Source organism: Peromyscus maniculatus, chromosome 5 (genome assembly GCF_049852395.1).
Source record: "Peromyscus maniculatus bairdii isolate BWxNUB_F1_BW_parent chromosome 5, HU_Pman_BW_mat_3.1, whole genome shotgun sequence".
NCBI classification, from domain to species: Eukaryota; Metazoa; Chordata; class Mammalia; order Rodentia; family Cricetidae; genus Peromyscus; species Peromyscus maniculatus.
Window position 1 is genome coordinate 69,445,424 of NC_134856.1, and position 13,753 is coordinate 69,459,176.

At 40.3% G+C, this 13,753-nt stretch overlaps 2 protein-coding genes across 4 annotated transcripts in view; one reads left to right on the forward strand and one right to left on the reverse strand.

Annotated features, from left to right (window-relative positions):
- Positions 1–274, reverse strand: part of Yme1l1 (YME1 like 1 ATPase) — a 36,387-nt gene extending 36,113 nt beyond the window's left edge. The window contains exon 1 of one of the 2 annotated variants that reach the window (XM_042277981.2): positions 23–274. In XM_042277981.2, coding sequence (XP_042133915.2) covers positions 23–37 — 15 coding nt within the window. In that variant the 5' untranslated portion in view covers positions 38–274. The remainder of the gene's footprint in view (positions 1–22) is intronic. The other variant, XM_076572539.1, reaches the window with a different exon arrangement.
- Positions 275–415: 141 nt separating this feature from the next.
- The window catches only part of Mastl (microtubule associated serine/threonine kinase like), a 44,264-nt gene continuing 30,926 nt past the window's right edge, over positions 416–13,753 (forward strand). Inside the window, exons 1-4 of one of the 2 annotated variants that reach the window (XM_042277985.2) lie at positions 416–704; positions 5,278–5,415; positions 10,589–10,728; positions 11,824–11,912. In XM_042277985.2, coding sequence (XP_042133919.2) covers positions 522–704; positions 5,278–5,415; positions 10,589–10,728; positions 11,824–11,912 — 550 coding nt within the window. In that variant the 5' untranslated portion in view covers positions 416–521. The remainder of the gene's footprint in view (positions 705–5,277; positions 5,416–10,588; positions 10,729–11,823; positions 11,913–13,753) is intronic. The other variant, XM_042277984.2, reaches the window with a different exon arrangement.

Sequence of the window (13,753 nt, forward strand, 5' to 3'; positions counted from 1 at the left end):
GTCAACCGCGCTTCCCGCTCACCCAGGTTCTCCACATTCTGTGACTTCGCTAGCTTCCACACCTCCTCCCTCGCCATTGCTTTACTGAACAGCCGGCCCGGTTCCTGGCTCACGCGGAGGGAGGGAGACCTGCAGATCTTGGCCGGGACCTGGAAGGACCCCACCGGGCTCGATCCGCATTGAAATCTGAGTCGCCCCTCCGCTCGTTGGCCAGCAACCGCGCCACCCCGTCACACACAGGCCGGGCACCCACGGTCCAGGGCCGGCCGACCCCGCCCCCAGCTGGAGCCCCGCCCAGCGCCCCGCCGGCCCCGCCCCCAGCTGGAGCCACGCCCAACGCCCCGCCGACCCCGCCCAGCGCCCCGCCGGCCCCGCCCACCGACACCTCCTTAAAGGGAGCCGCCGGGCGGGGGGGGGGGCGCGGCGGCGCGGTGACGTCACGGGAGGCGCCGGCCGTGGGCGAAGCCTCTTTTGAATCTAGTTGGCGGGAGCCGCGGGCTGCGGCTGCGAACTGGCCGGCTATGGAGTCCGCTTCGGGGAGTGAGGAGACTGAAGGGGGCGCGGCGACCGAGGAGTGCGTGAATAGAGTCCCGGTGCCAAGACCACCCTCCATTGAGGAGTTCACCATAGTGAAGCCCATTAGCCGCGGTGCCTTCGGGAAAGTGTACCTGGGACAGAAAGGCGGCAAGTTGTACGCAGTGAAGGTAGGAAGCCGTCTAGAAGGCAGAGGGTCTCAGACGGTCCTCCCCTGCTGACGTCCTAACTGCGCTGCTGGACAGGCTCTGGGGCTGCGGCAGCACTAGCCTGGATGGCCCTGCTTGCAGAAGCCTGCACAGTCAGTCCTGCGTGGGCTGACTGCAGTGGGCAGGTGTTTGTCCTTTGCCTACCCTGCCCTTCTTTCCTGTACCCTGAGAGTCACTACTCAGTGAAAATAGCAAAACGTGTCCAACTTTGCCCTGGCCAGTGTTAACAAATGAGAAAACTGAGGCTGGACATGAAGAGACTTGAAGCCACAGCTGTGATTCCTGAGTCGTTTCGAAATCCAAAAGGCCTTAAGTACCCGTTGATTAGGTTTTCCTTGTTTGCTCCGACGTAAGGAATTTTGATATCTCAAAGATGACTGGTTTGTAGACACCAATTTCAAATCCCACTTTTACCAAGAGAAAGCTGCATTATTTTCATTATTTTATTTTTTTTTGTTCTGAGATTTATGTTGTGAAATGTTTAGTTATAGTGTTGTTTATTTTATGTGTCATCTGGACTTTTTTTTTTTTTTTTTTTGGCTAAGTTTGGCTTTGCCAGGATTAAGTTTGGTACTTTCATTAAGCTTGTAATAGCCACTTTCAGGTTATGTTTTTATTCCATCAATTTGATAATAGATTAATAGGCAAGACCAAGTACTGTACAATCAAAAGACCTCATTAAAGCCAGGCAGTGGTGCCGCACGCCTTTAATCCCAGCACTCGGGAAGCAGAGGCAGGTGGATCTCTGTGAGTTGGAGGCCAGCCTGGTCAACAGAGTGAGTTCCAGGACAGGCTCCAAAGCTACACAGAGAAACTGTCTTGAAAAAAACAAACAAACAAATATCATTAAACCTCATTTTTGCTTTTCAAATTTTCCAAAGTGATATCTAGATTTTAAGTTCATTTATAGAGCAAGTAGAAAGAAATATGTCCTAAATCCAGCCTTCATTATCTATATGTAATCTTAGAAGCAGCCAAATGCAGGTAAAATTGTTCTCTTCACTCTTGGTTCTCAGCCACTCCCAGAGTTTCAGATTACTCACATTTCGGTACCGAGTGAAAGTAACAAAGGAAAGCAGACTGTTGACAGGTTCAGATTTCTGATGTGCTGTGCTTGGTGAATAGCACACACAGGGTAAGCAGTCCTCTTTGGCTGACTGCCTGAAGGCTGGCGCTCCTGGAGCCTCCTTCTCTTCCGTTAATAGCACCGCTGTCATTCCTACTCTTTAGGCTAGAAACTTGAGGCATTTTAACTTTCTTGTATTTCAACCATGTAGCATATCTTTTAATGTTCCTGGTCTCCCTCTGGAAGACATTATTTTTAATTTCCATTCCCAAATGAATAGCTATGTCCAGGCCAACATTTCTCCCCATTTGTTTATAAAAGTGCAGTTTAATGATGATTTTAGTAAATTAAATAGTTGTGTAATAATCATCTCAATCCAATTTTACGGATAGTTCCTTAGCCAGGAAATGACCTTTTCTGCCTATTCGTAGTACCTCTTTTAATACATCAGCAGATAACTGCTAACCTTTCTATCCCCCTCCTCTCTGTCTCTCTTTGACCCAAATTTGTCCCAAATAGCCTTAGACTTATGATGTAGCTGAGGCTGGCTGGTTTTGAACTACTGATGCTCCTGGCTCCGTCTGCCAAGTGCTGGGATTACAGGCCTGTACCAACATGCTCTGTGCCCCAACTCACTTAATGTCTCTGCATGGTTGCCTTTTCTGGACATTTCACATAAATCATACAATGTATAGTCTTTTGCATCTTATTTTTTTTTTTTTTATTTGCCTGGTAGTTTGAGGTTCCTCAGGCCTTCATTTCTATACTTAGTTGATTGAAATAGTCCCTTAACTAGAATCATTATTTTTATTTTTAATCCATTCTTAGGTTATGCCATGCAGACCAAAATCCAGAGTACTTAGAAAGTTAGTCATACTCCAAATTTTTGGCCCTAGGTCTCCACTGTGTTTTCCACATAACGCATGTTCTAGCAACACCCAGACAGCTAACTGATCACTCAAAGCCATGAATTATTTTTCATGACTCAGAACTTGTTTATTTTGGTTCCTGCTTAACTGCTTTTCCTTCTGTAACACCTCAAGAAATCTTTAATTGTTGATTTAAAAACACCAATTAATCTGTCCAATAAATAGATATATTTGGTTCTGGGATATAGTGGTAAACAAAACATGCCTTCTTGGAGCTTCTGCCAGTTCAGGAAGATGACACGCAGAATCATGTCGTAGGCTTGCTTTATCTCTACAGTGCTAGGAAGGACAGACCTAGGCCTTACCCATGTTAGGCAAGTGCTCTACCACTGATCTATATCACTAGCCCTTCCCTTGGTTTTCTTAAGAAAAGGAGGTAAAGGCTAGAATTTATCATGTACGAGTCATTTTATTAACCACTTTAGTGAGTGCTTTTTTATATAATAGTAATAAGCATTGATCCCAATAGGTTTTTTAATACTTTCATTAATTCTTTGAAAATTATATGATCCCAATGTTACTAGTTCATCTAATGCTCCGATTTTAATGTATAATTTTGTTTTTATACTAATCACCTTGAAACCTAAAAGGTGTGGTTTGGCCAGAGGTGATGGCACACACCTGTACTGCCAACACTTGTGAGGTATGGGAGGGAGGATTGGGAATTGAAGGGCATCCTCAGCTGCAGAGTCAATTCAAGACCAGTCTTAGAGCATAAGGATGGGGATAGAGCTCAGATTTTTCTATAAGGCAGCATTTGAGAGTATTTCAGAATTGTATTTTGTTTTGTTTTGTATTTTTGAAATTAGAGTCTTGCTCTGTGGTCCAGGCTTGCCTCAGCCTCCTAAATGCTGATATTACAGGCAAGTACCACCATGACCAGATTTCATCATTCCTGAGGTAAATAGACTTCTAACATATAAAAAATGATTTTTTTCAATTTCTTTAATTTATGGGTGTGAGCATTTTGGCTGAATATATGTATGTGCACCATACGCATACCTGGTACCTAAGGAGGCAACACAAGGATGTTGGATTCCCTGGAACTAGAGTTACAGATGGTTGTGAGATACCATATTGGTGCTGGGAACCAAACTCAGGTCTTCCATAAGAGCAACAAATACTTTTAGCCAATCAGCCGTCCCTCCAGCCCCCAACATTTTTACTCTATTCCCCTCTATCAAAGAATAATCATATATATGTGTGTGTGTGTGTGTGTGTGTGTGTGTGTGTGTATGTGTGTATGCGCTACGTATGTGGATGCCTGTAGAGGTCAAGGTGTTATAGATCCCTTGGAACTGAAGTCACAGGCAGTTGTGAGCCTTCTGATGTGGGTACTGGGAATTGAATGTAACTAGAGTTTTCCTGCCTTGCCCACAGTCTGGACAAATCTTTGTCACCCGCCAGTCCCACAACCACTCAGACCTAACCAAGTAAACACAGAGACTTATATTGCTTACAAACTGTATGGCTGTGGCAGGCTTCTTGCTAACTGTTCTTATATCTTAAATTAATCCATTTTTATAAATCTATACCTTGCCACATGGCTCGTGGCTTACCGGCATCTTCACATGCTGCTTGTCATGGTGGTGGCTGGCAGTGACTCTTCCGCCTTCCTGTTCTTTCTTTTCTCCTCTCTGTTAGTCCCGCTATACTTCCTGCCTAGCCACTGGCCAATCAGTGTTTTATTTATTGACCAATCAGAGCAATTTGACATACAGACCATCCCACAGCAATTGAACTTGGATCTTCTTGCAGAATAATACATACTCTTAACCACCAGACCATCTTACCAGTCCCTGACATTTTTATTCTATTCCTTTCTGTTAAAGAATGAGGAGCTAAAATGTATACATATAAACATATGTTACTATTTATCTAACCAACTCCCTGCTTATTGGGTGGGCTTATTAGGAACATTATTATTTTTTGACTTTGTTATAATAAAGCTTTCCTACAAACATACAGATCAGTCAGGAAGTGTTTTAATTCCTTTTCCTTCTCAAGTACATGGTACTTTTGCTGTTTAATTCCAAGGCAAGCAATGTTACCTTATTTTTTTTTCTTTTTTTTTTTTTTTTTTTTTTTTAAAGATTTTATTTATTTATCATGTATACAGTGAGTGTTCAACCTGCATGCCAGAAGAGGGCACCAGATCTCATTACAGATGGTTGTGAGCCACCATGTGGTTGCTGGGAATTGAACTCAGGACCCCTGGAAGAACAGCCAGTGCTCTTAACAGCTGAGCTATCTCTCCAGCCCCTCTTTTTTTTTTTTTTTTTATTTTATTTTATTTTATTTTTTTTGAGAAGGCCTTTATTGGGTGAGAAATCAGCAATGTTATCTTAAAAACAATGTTTTCTTCTTCGTTTTACCATCTGAGATATATTTCTGGCAATTTCCTAATGTTGGTCATATCTAAATGACATCTATAAATTTTACCCGTCTTGGTGTTTTTATAATGACAACTTTGAAACTTCTGAATACTTAGTAATAAGAAAGAGGGTAAATGTGTCTACTGTCATGTTATCTATTATAGGTTGTCAAAAAAGCAGACATGATCAATAAAAACATGACTCATCAGGTACAAGCTGAGAGAGATGCACTGGCGCTGAGCAAAAGCCCTTTCGTTGTTCATCTGTATTACTCACTGCAGTCAGCAAGCAACGTCTACTTGGTGAGTAAACAGCTTTTTTTTTTTTTTTTTTTTTTTTTTTTTTTTTTTTTGAGTAAACAGCTTTATATTCTGTGTACTCGGCAGTCAGTGAGCCCAGAGAGCGAAGAGCATTGTACCTGTGTTCAGCATACTTGCATTTAAATTCTCACTCTCCTACTGACTAGTTTAATGACCTTGACCAACTTACATGTTGTTTTAGTGAGAGTTTTCCAAAGAAAAAGAACCAATAGGATGTGTTTGTATCTATGTAGGGACACAGAGAGAGGGATTTGTTTTAAGGAATCCGATCATTCAACTCTTAATTGGTTGGCAAATCAAAACTACAAGGTAGAGTGTTACTCTAGACTGATGAAGGCTTAATGCTGCCATCTAAAGGCAAACTTCCCTTTACTTTGAGAATTTTGGTCTTCTCTCCTTGTTTGAAGGCTATTGACATTATGAGGGGAAAATGTGCCTTATCACAGTCTACTGATTTAAATGTTAACCTCATCTAAAGAATACTTTAGATGAGTTATAAAAATGATACCTGGTCTAAAAACTGGTCTGGTACCGGATGATTTAGTCCACTTTCAATCTTTAGTAAATCTTCAAGTATATTTAGTGGTACAAAGATCTAAAAGATAGCCAGGAATTTTAGAAAGAAAGAAAGTTTTGTAACATAGTGCTGAGCACTTTTTTTATTGCATCAAGATGAATTTACAAACAAGGCATTTTTGTAGTCTTATTATTTCTTACCAAGCCATAGTTCAAATGAATGGTAAACAGGATCATACAGTAAGTCCTGACTGTTTTCTCTAATGGCAGCAGTATCTTTTTGACAGCATAGAATTCCGTCATTTAATCATGAATTTGATAATTTCTTAGATGAATTTGTTGTTGATGAAATTGTCTCAGGTCTTTGTCTGGTTCTGTTTTCTTTAGTCACTTTCAGTATTGGATTGTAGTGAGCTCTACTGATAAAGCTGATACCTGATGTTGCTAGGGAAATAATTTTGGTATGAGGATGCAAGTTTGTCTGGGAAAGCTAAGCTCCAAAGCAAAGCTAAAAGCTGTGCAGTATGGCACAGGTCTATAATCTCAGCACTTGGAAGGTAGAAGCAAGAACATTGCAAGTTCTAGGCCAGCCTGAGCTATATAGAAGACCCTACCTCAAAAAGGGAGAGAGAGAGATCAGTAAGGTTAAGGAGAGCACCTTCAAGTATCTCTAGGTTATAAAACAGTGTGAAATAGCATTCTGTTCTTCGGGTGATTCACTGTAAGAAAATGAATACCAAATAGAAGAGAAACTGACTTCCATCTTCTAAGCCAGTGGCTGCAAACCACTGTGACCCACGACCAAGTCTGCCTGTTATGAGCTAAGAAGAACATTTGCATTCCTTTTTTTTTAAAGCCCTGGGTTTAGCCCCCAGCACCAAATAAATGTGTGGTGGTATGCACATTTAATTCCAGCACTGAGGTGGAGGAAGCAGGAGGATTAGTCGTTCAAACAAGTTTGAGGCCACCCTGGATACAGAAGACTCTGCTTTAAAAAAGGTGCGGGGGTGGGGGGGCTTGCTGGGGGGAGGACATTGAGAAAAAAATTATAGACTATTTTTGGAATTTGGGATAGCTCAGGTGGTAAGAGTTCTTACTGCACATCCATGAGAACCTGAGTTCAAATTCCTGGAGGCCACAATAATCTGAGTGTGATCATAGATGCCCCTGTAATACCAGTGCTGTAGTGTCACAAAAACACAAATATCACTGAGTCTTGCTGCCCACCATGCTAGCTCCACATTCAGTGAGAGACCTTGTCACAGAAAATAAAGACAGGGATAGAATAGTATTCCTAATGTCCTCTGGCCCCTGTGAACACACATTTATACCACACAACACCAAGAAAAAACTTTTTCTGATACTTGAAAATTACAGTGAAATCTGAATTTCAGGCAGTAGGTAAAGTTTTATTGGAACCTAACCACATCCTTTTGTCTGTTAACTACATCTTCAGCAGTGTTACAGTGGCAGAGTGAAACAGTTGTAATAGAATCCCACAAAGCTCAAAGTGTTTATTATCTGGCTCTTCACAGAAAAAAAAGGTAATATCCTTGAATGCTATGTCCAAAGAAGGTGAGAAAGTTGTCTTGTTACCAGCCTGGACCATATGTTTCCAGGTTGTCGTCATCTTGCTCGGAGAATAGAAACACACAAATAGCAAAGTTTTATTCAAAGGCACAGTGAATGTGCAATGTAGATACCTGAAAAAGAACAGCAGATGCTGAGAAATTTGCTCCAGAGCACCTGGTTACTACCTGTGGCTTCCAGGAAGAAGAGGAGGAGTTGATTTCTAGGAGAGGGGTGTGGGTAGTTTTCTGTTTGATCCATAAGCTTGGGTTATGTAAACTTGCCTACTATGCATGCCCTTTCCTGTGATGCACCTGATTTTAATTATCTACATGCCCAGTTATGTATAGGCATAAGGTCATAAATAGAGGTTTTTTTCCTTAAAATTCCATGTTTAGAACATGGATTGTCTTACTACACCAATGTAGAGTGGGCTGGTCCTCCACCTCTTGTTTCAGAGTAAGTTTCAAGGTGTGTTTGGCCACAAAGGAAGAGCTAATAAGGACTCCTAGGGAGGTATAGGCCAGGGTGACCTAACTGCTTTGTTTGGAGAGGGGATGTACATGCAGCTAGATGCAGATGGGTCTCAAGCCAGATATGATCCCGGGGTTGGTAAGCTATCTCTATGCTTGCCTGCTTCTACTTAATCCCTTAATTCTTCCTGAGGCCTCCAAATGCCTTTACAGCATCCTGTTTTATATGTATGTATGTAAAAACCATGATTGTGTCTCTGTGATTGACCTTGACTTAACTTGTTGGCAGCCAGTAGCTTCCAATCCTATTAACCACTAGGTGAGTGGTAGGTGTGATTGCTCAACACAGTAGCTTTTAAAATGTTCTCACTCTAAAATTGCTATAATAATTAAACAGCTATGATATTTTTATTTCTTTCATTTGTTTGTCTTTTTGGTTTATTGTTTATATATGGTCCTGAGCCCCAAACCCAAGGCCCTACACATGCTAGGGGAGAATCCTGCCACTAAGCTATATCTCCAGTTCTATTTTCATTTATTCTAGACATTTAATAACAGACATGTCTTACCTATCTAACTTTCTTACTAATTTAGATCTTGATACTCAAAATGTGGTCCATAGACAAACAATGGCAACACTCTCTAGGGGTTTATTAAAGATCCAGGGGCCTGAAGATATAGCTCAGTGGTAGAGTGCTTGTCTGAGATCCACAGGCCCAGGGATTAGTCCCCAGGTTGGGGGTTGGAGAGAGGGTGCTCAAAAGAAACCAAAACCTCAAGCTCCTCTAATTATTAGTCCCCTCTGGCAGCCAGCATCAAAAAGACTGTATCACCTCTATACTTATGCCAAAGATTCATAACATGAATCAAATCATGAGGAAGTAATCAAATAGCCTCAAATTAAAAGGCTTCCTTCTGTAAACATGCCTGTTTTCTTCAACATTGTTTCTATCATGAGAGACGCACACTGAAAATTTGTTCCAGATTAAAGGAATCTAGAGAGATATAACAACAAATGCCTTGTTTCATGACTTGTGAATGGGCAGTGGGGAGGGGAACCATAAAGGACAATATTGAGATGGTCATAGAAATATAAACATACTACATATAGAATTTTATTGCTCTTTGGTTATGTAAGGGTGCCTTATTCAGCAATTGATGGAGAGTCTAATGTACGTCAGGTGTCACAGAACAAGCCTGTAGTCTCAGATTTGAGAGGTAAAGGCAGGAGGATTGCGAGACTAGGCCAGCCAGGTGTACAGAGGAATACTGTCTTAAAACAGAAGCTTCTGGTACAGTTCATTAACTTCTAAACTTTATCAGCAAATTACTCAGCAAAAACTAATGTACTAGCCAGGTGATTACAGCAATAAAAGAAATCAAGGCAAAAGGGTCTGTGTAACTCAGTTCAAGACTAGCCTGAAAAGCATATTAAGATCCCATCTCTAAAGAAATAAAATAAAATTATATATTAATTCCAATTTTGCTGAGGTTATTGTAATTTTTAAATTAAAAAGCTTAATCTAAACAAAATGCATTCATATAAAATAATTATATTAGAGTGTAGATGTTAATATATGTCTTATGGTTTCTAGTACTGTAACGAACATGGTAACCAAAAGCAACTTGTGAAGGAAAGAAGGGGTTTTGGGGCTTAATGTGTCCTGAGTCAGTTCTTTGAAGGAAGCTGGGGCCTGGAGATAGCAGCGGATGCAGAGGATGGAGGAATGCTGCTTACTGCCTTGTTCCTCATTAGTTTGCTCAGCCTGCTTTCCTATAGCAGCCAAGACCACCAGCTTAGAGGTAGCACCACCCACAACGGACTGGGTCCTTCTGCATCAATCACTAATTAAGAAAATGCCCTACAGGCTTGCCTACAGCTCAGGCCATTTTTGATTGTTTGTTTTTCTTGTTTGTTTGTTTTTTGTTTTTAACATTGCTTATTTATTTAATTTTTTGTTTGTTTATTTTATTTTTTTCCCCCTGAGACAGGGTATCTCTGTAGCTTTAGTGCCTGTCCTGGATCTTGCTCTGTAAAACAGGCTGGCCATGAACTCACAGAGATCCACCTGCCTCTGCCTCCTGAGTGCTGGGATTAAAGGCGTGCACCACCACTGCCCAGCTACAGCTCAGTCTTATGGAAGCATTTTCTCAAATGAGGTCACTCCTGTCAGATGACTCTAGCTTATGTCAAGTTAACATAAAAACTAGCCAGCACAATTTGTAATATTAACGTTAAAATGTCTATGTGGAGGAGGAGAAGAAACCAAATCTGGCCACATGCTAAAAATTTGTGAACTGAGATGTTGGCAAATGGGAAGTAATTCTAATAGTCTTTGAGCTTTTATGTAATTCTGGTGTTTGTTCAAACTGACCAGTTCAGTTTTTAACCAGAAAAATAATATGAGAAGCCAGGACTGGTGATGCATGCCTATCATCCCAGTACTTAGAAAGCTGAGGCAGAAAAATGGTACGTTCAGGGCAATGAGTGATAACAAAAAAAATATGTTTTATTGTGTAACCATTCTAAAAAATAAAACTAATTCCCCAAATACTATATATTTCAAGTATATTGTTTTTAAATTCTTTTTTGATAGGTAATGGAATATCTTATTGGTGGAGATGTCAAGTCTCTCCTACATATATATGGTTATTTTGATGAAGAGATGGCTATAAAATATATTTCTGAAGTAGCATTGGCTTTAGACTACCTGCATAGACATGGAATCATCCATAGGTAAAACTGACTTTTCTGTACATTGTTACTTAAAATGTATTGTGTTTGAGTCTTTAATATAAGCAGAAACTACTTACTTGTATTTCTACTTTACCTACAGCTCAGTTGTAATATACATTTAAATAGAGTGTTGGTGTAGCACGAGTCCTAATTGGTCTTAATAATAAAAACCCAGAACCAGATATTGGTAAATGCTGAAAGATCAGTAATGGAGCCAGCCACTAGAGAGACTTTTTACCTCTCCTGAATCCTCAGCCTGAAAGGGAACTGAGCTGTCTCCTCTGCCTTATTATATTCCTTCTTCACCCAGCCATATCACTTCCTGTCTCCACCTCCTAGCGATGGGATTAAAGGTATGAGATACCAAGTGCTGGGATCAAAAGTGTGTGCCACCACTGCCAGGCTCTGTTTTTCTTTTAGACTGGATCAATCTTGTGTAGCCCAGGGTGGCCTTGAATTTAGATCCATCTGCCTCTGCCTCCTGAGTACTGGGATTAAAGGTGTGTGCCACCACTGCCTGGCCTCTATGACTAACTAGTGGCTTAGCTCTGAACTCTGATCTTTAAGCAAAGTTTGTTAGATCACAAACAAAATATCACCACACATTGACTCTTGTTTAATCTCCCTGCATTTTGTTAAATGTTGCTTTGAACATAAACATGACATTTTAATATGAAGATTATTCATCTCTTTCCACTTCCATACCATTCATCATACAAAAGTGAGACTTTGTGGTCTTAGCTGATGCGCACGTCCTTCTCTGTTCAGAGAAAGGCTTAATGGCTCTGCTCTGTTAAAACTTAACCATACCTTACTTTAAAGGGGTGGATATAAATTTGAACTGGTGGGCTGGTGGATAAGATATCTAAAAATAATGCCAAACAGAATCTAGTATTGAATCATACAATTTTTTTATGGATTCTGATATGTAATAGATGGTATTGAGAGCTGTTTTCTGGACTTTACTGAGCCACTCATGAGGTCTTCTATTTTAAAGGAATTAATTAGGTTTCCTCTTATAATTTCCCCCACCCCATCTGGTATTTTAACATCAAAACTACTTTTTCAGTATCTGTTTGCCTTTTATATGTTCAGGGATTTGAAACCGGACAATATGCTTATTTCCAATGAGGGTCATATTAAGCTGACAGACTTTGGCCTTTCCAGAGTTACTCTGAATAGAGGTAAGAATAAGGACAGGTAAGTGCGAACTTCAGACATTCTATTTCATTAATTTAACTTTTTTTCTTGTTAATTTACATTACATAAAATTTGATAGCTCTTCTGAGATGGGCTAGAAATGAGTAATGTTGTTCTTTTCCCCCATTAAAAGGGGCCTTGGAATGGGGAGGGCACTTTGCGGTCTGTGGCAGAATGTTTGCTTGACTGGATCCAATCCTAGCAGCAAGAAAAGAAGAAAAAAACAAAGAAAATAATCATTTTTGGATCTTCGAAGGTCCTTAAAACTCCTTAGATCTTTAAAATGGAACTGGCAGCTACTGTTCTCTTTATCTTTGCTGAAATAGTATGAACAAGTATGCATAAACAAAATGACTAAACTGTAATATGATCCAGAGCTGACTCTTAAAATACTTATGCAAATACATCTTGCCACTACCAAGAACTTGGTAGATACAGTTCATTCATAGGTAGATAGATAGATAGATAAGTTCATTTCTGAGTAATAATTTTTAAAATGCTAATATTAAAAAAAAATAAATTTCTGGGCGGTGGTGGCGCACGCCTTTAATCCCAGCACTCGGGAGGCAGAGGTAGGCAGATCTTTGTGAGTTCGAGGCCTGGTCTACAGTGTGAGATCCAGGAAAGGTGCAAAGCTACTCAGAGAAACCCTGTCTCAAAAAACCAAAAAAATAAAAACAATAATAATTAATAATAAATAATATAATAATAAATAACGATAATAATAATTATTATAATAATAAAATTAACCCTTTACACTATTTTGGATCAGAATTCCACAAAGGAAATTATTACCAAATATTATCAAACAAAATCCATTTACAAATATTAAAGAACAAAAGGGGAACTGGAACCAAGTCACAAGCCACCGCTTACACCCGCTGTCACTTGCTCCTTGCTCCAAAAGACTGTCCCTCCCCTGGTCACATCCATCCCCAATGAAAACCCCACCTCTTGGACCAAAACGCTCCTCTCAATTGGCCAGCGGCCGGTGACAAAATTCCCAGAACAGTTGATCTTACGTTTTAGAATTTATTCTAAGGCAGTGGGTCTAGAGAACAAAATGTAAGTGAATAAAATGATTTACAGTAATGTTGTATAATAAATTGAAGCAAGACATTACTTAAGTTCATCATAGAATCATGGAAAGATGATGTTATCATTTTGAAAGAGTGGATTTTCTATTAAAAAGTGTAGAAGAGGGGCCGGATGTTGGAGTCCACTAGGTTTCCTAGTGGCTATACCCAGCAGGACTGCATAAGAGGTTGGTTGATTGGACCACAGGCCTGAGTACCAGGTGTTTGTAAGAGTCTAACTAGCAAGGGGGAGGTCTTTTGCTCCACCCCTTGGCATTGTTATAAATAGACCTTTAGAATAAAGTTCTGGGCCCACCTGGGTCTATCCTATGTTTTAGCTCTGTTTCTCTCCTCCCTATTTCTAAGTAAGTCTCTTATCTCTCCATCCTCAAGAGTAGCTGGGGTAAATAAGTGTGGGGGCTGGTCCCCCACAGGTGGCGCCTGAAAGAGACAAAAAAAAAAAAAGATTAAAAAAAATCCCTAGGGCTTGGTGAAAGGATTGTAGGGTACATTGTGAGTGTAGGCATGCCGATAAGGAATTGATAAATGAAGGCAACAGTATTTTATTCTTGTGTATAGGCTAGATGGTGAAGAAAAGAAATACTGCAAAACTGCAGCATTAGGATCTCTCTTTCTCCCTCTCTCTCTTATCTATTAAAAAAAATAAGGGAGGTAGAGTATAGCAATGTAGTGCAGGACCTATTGAATGTAACTAAGACTTAGGTAAGGTGTAGGCTTAAGTGAGACTT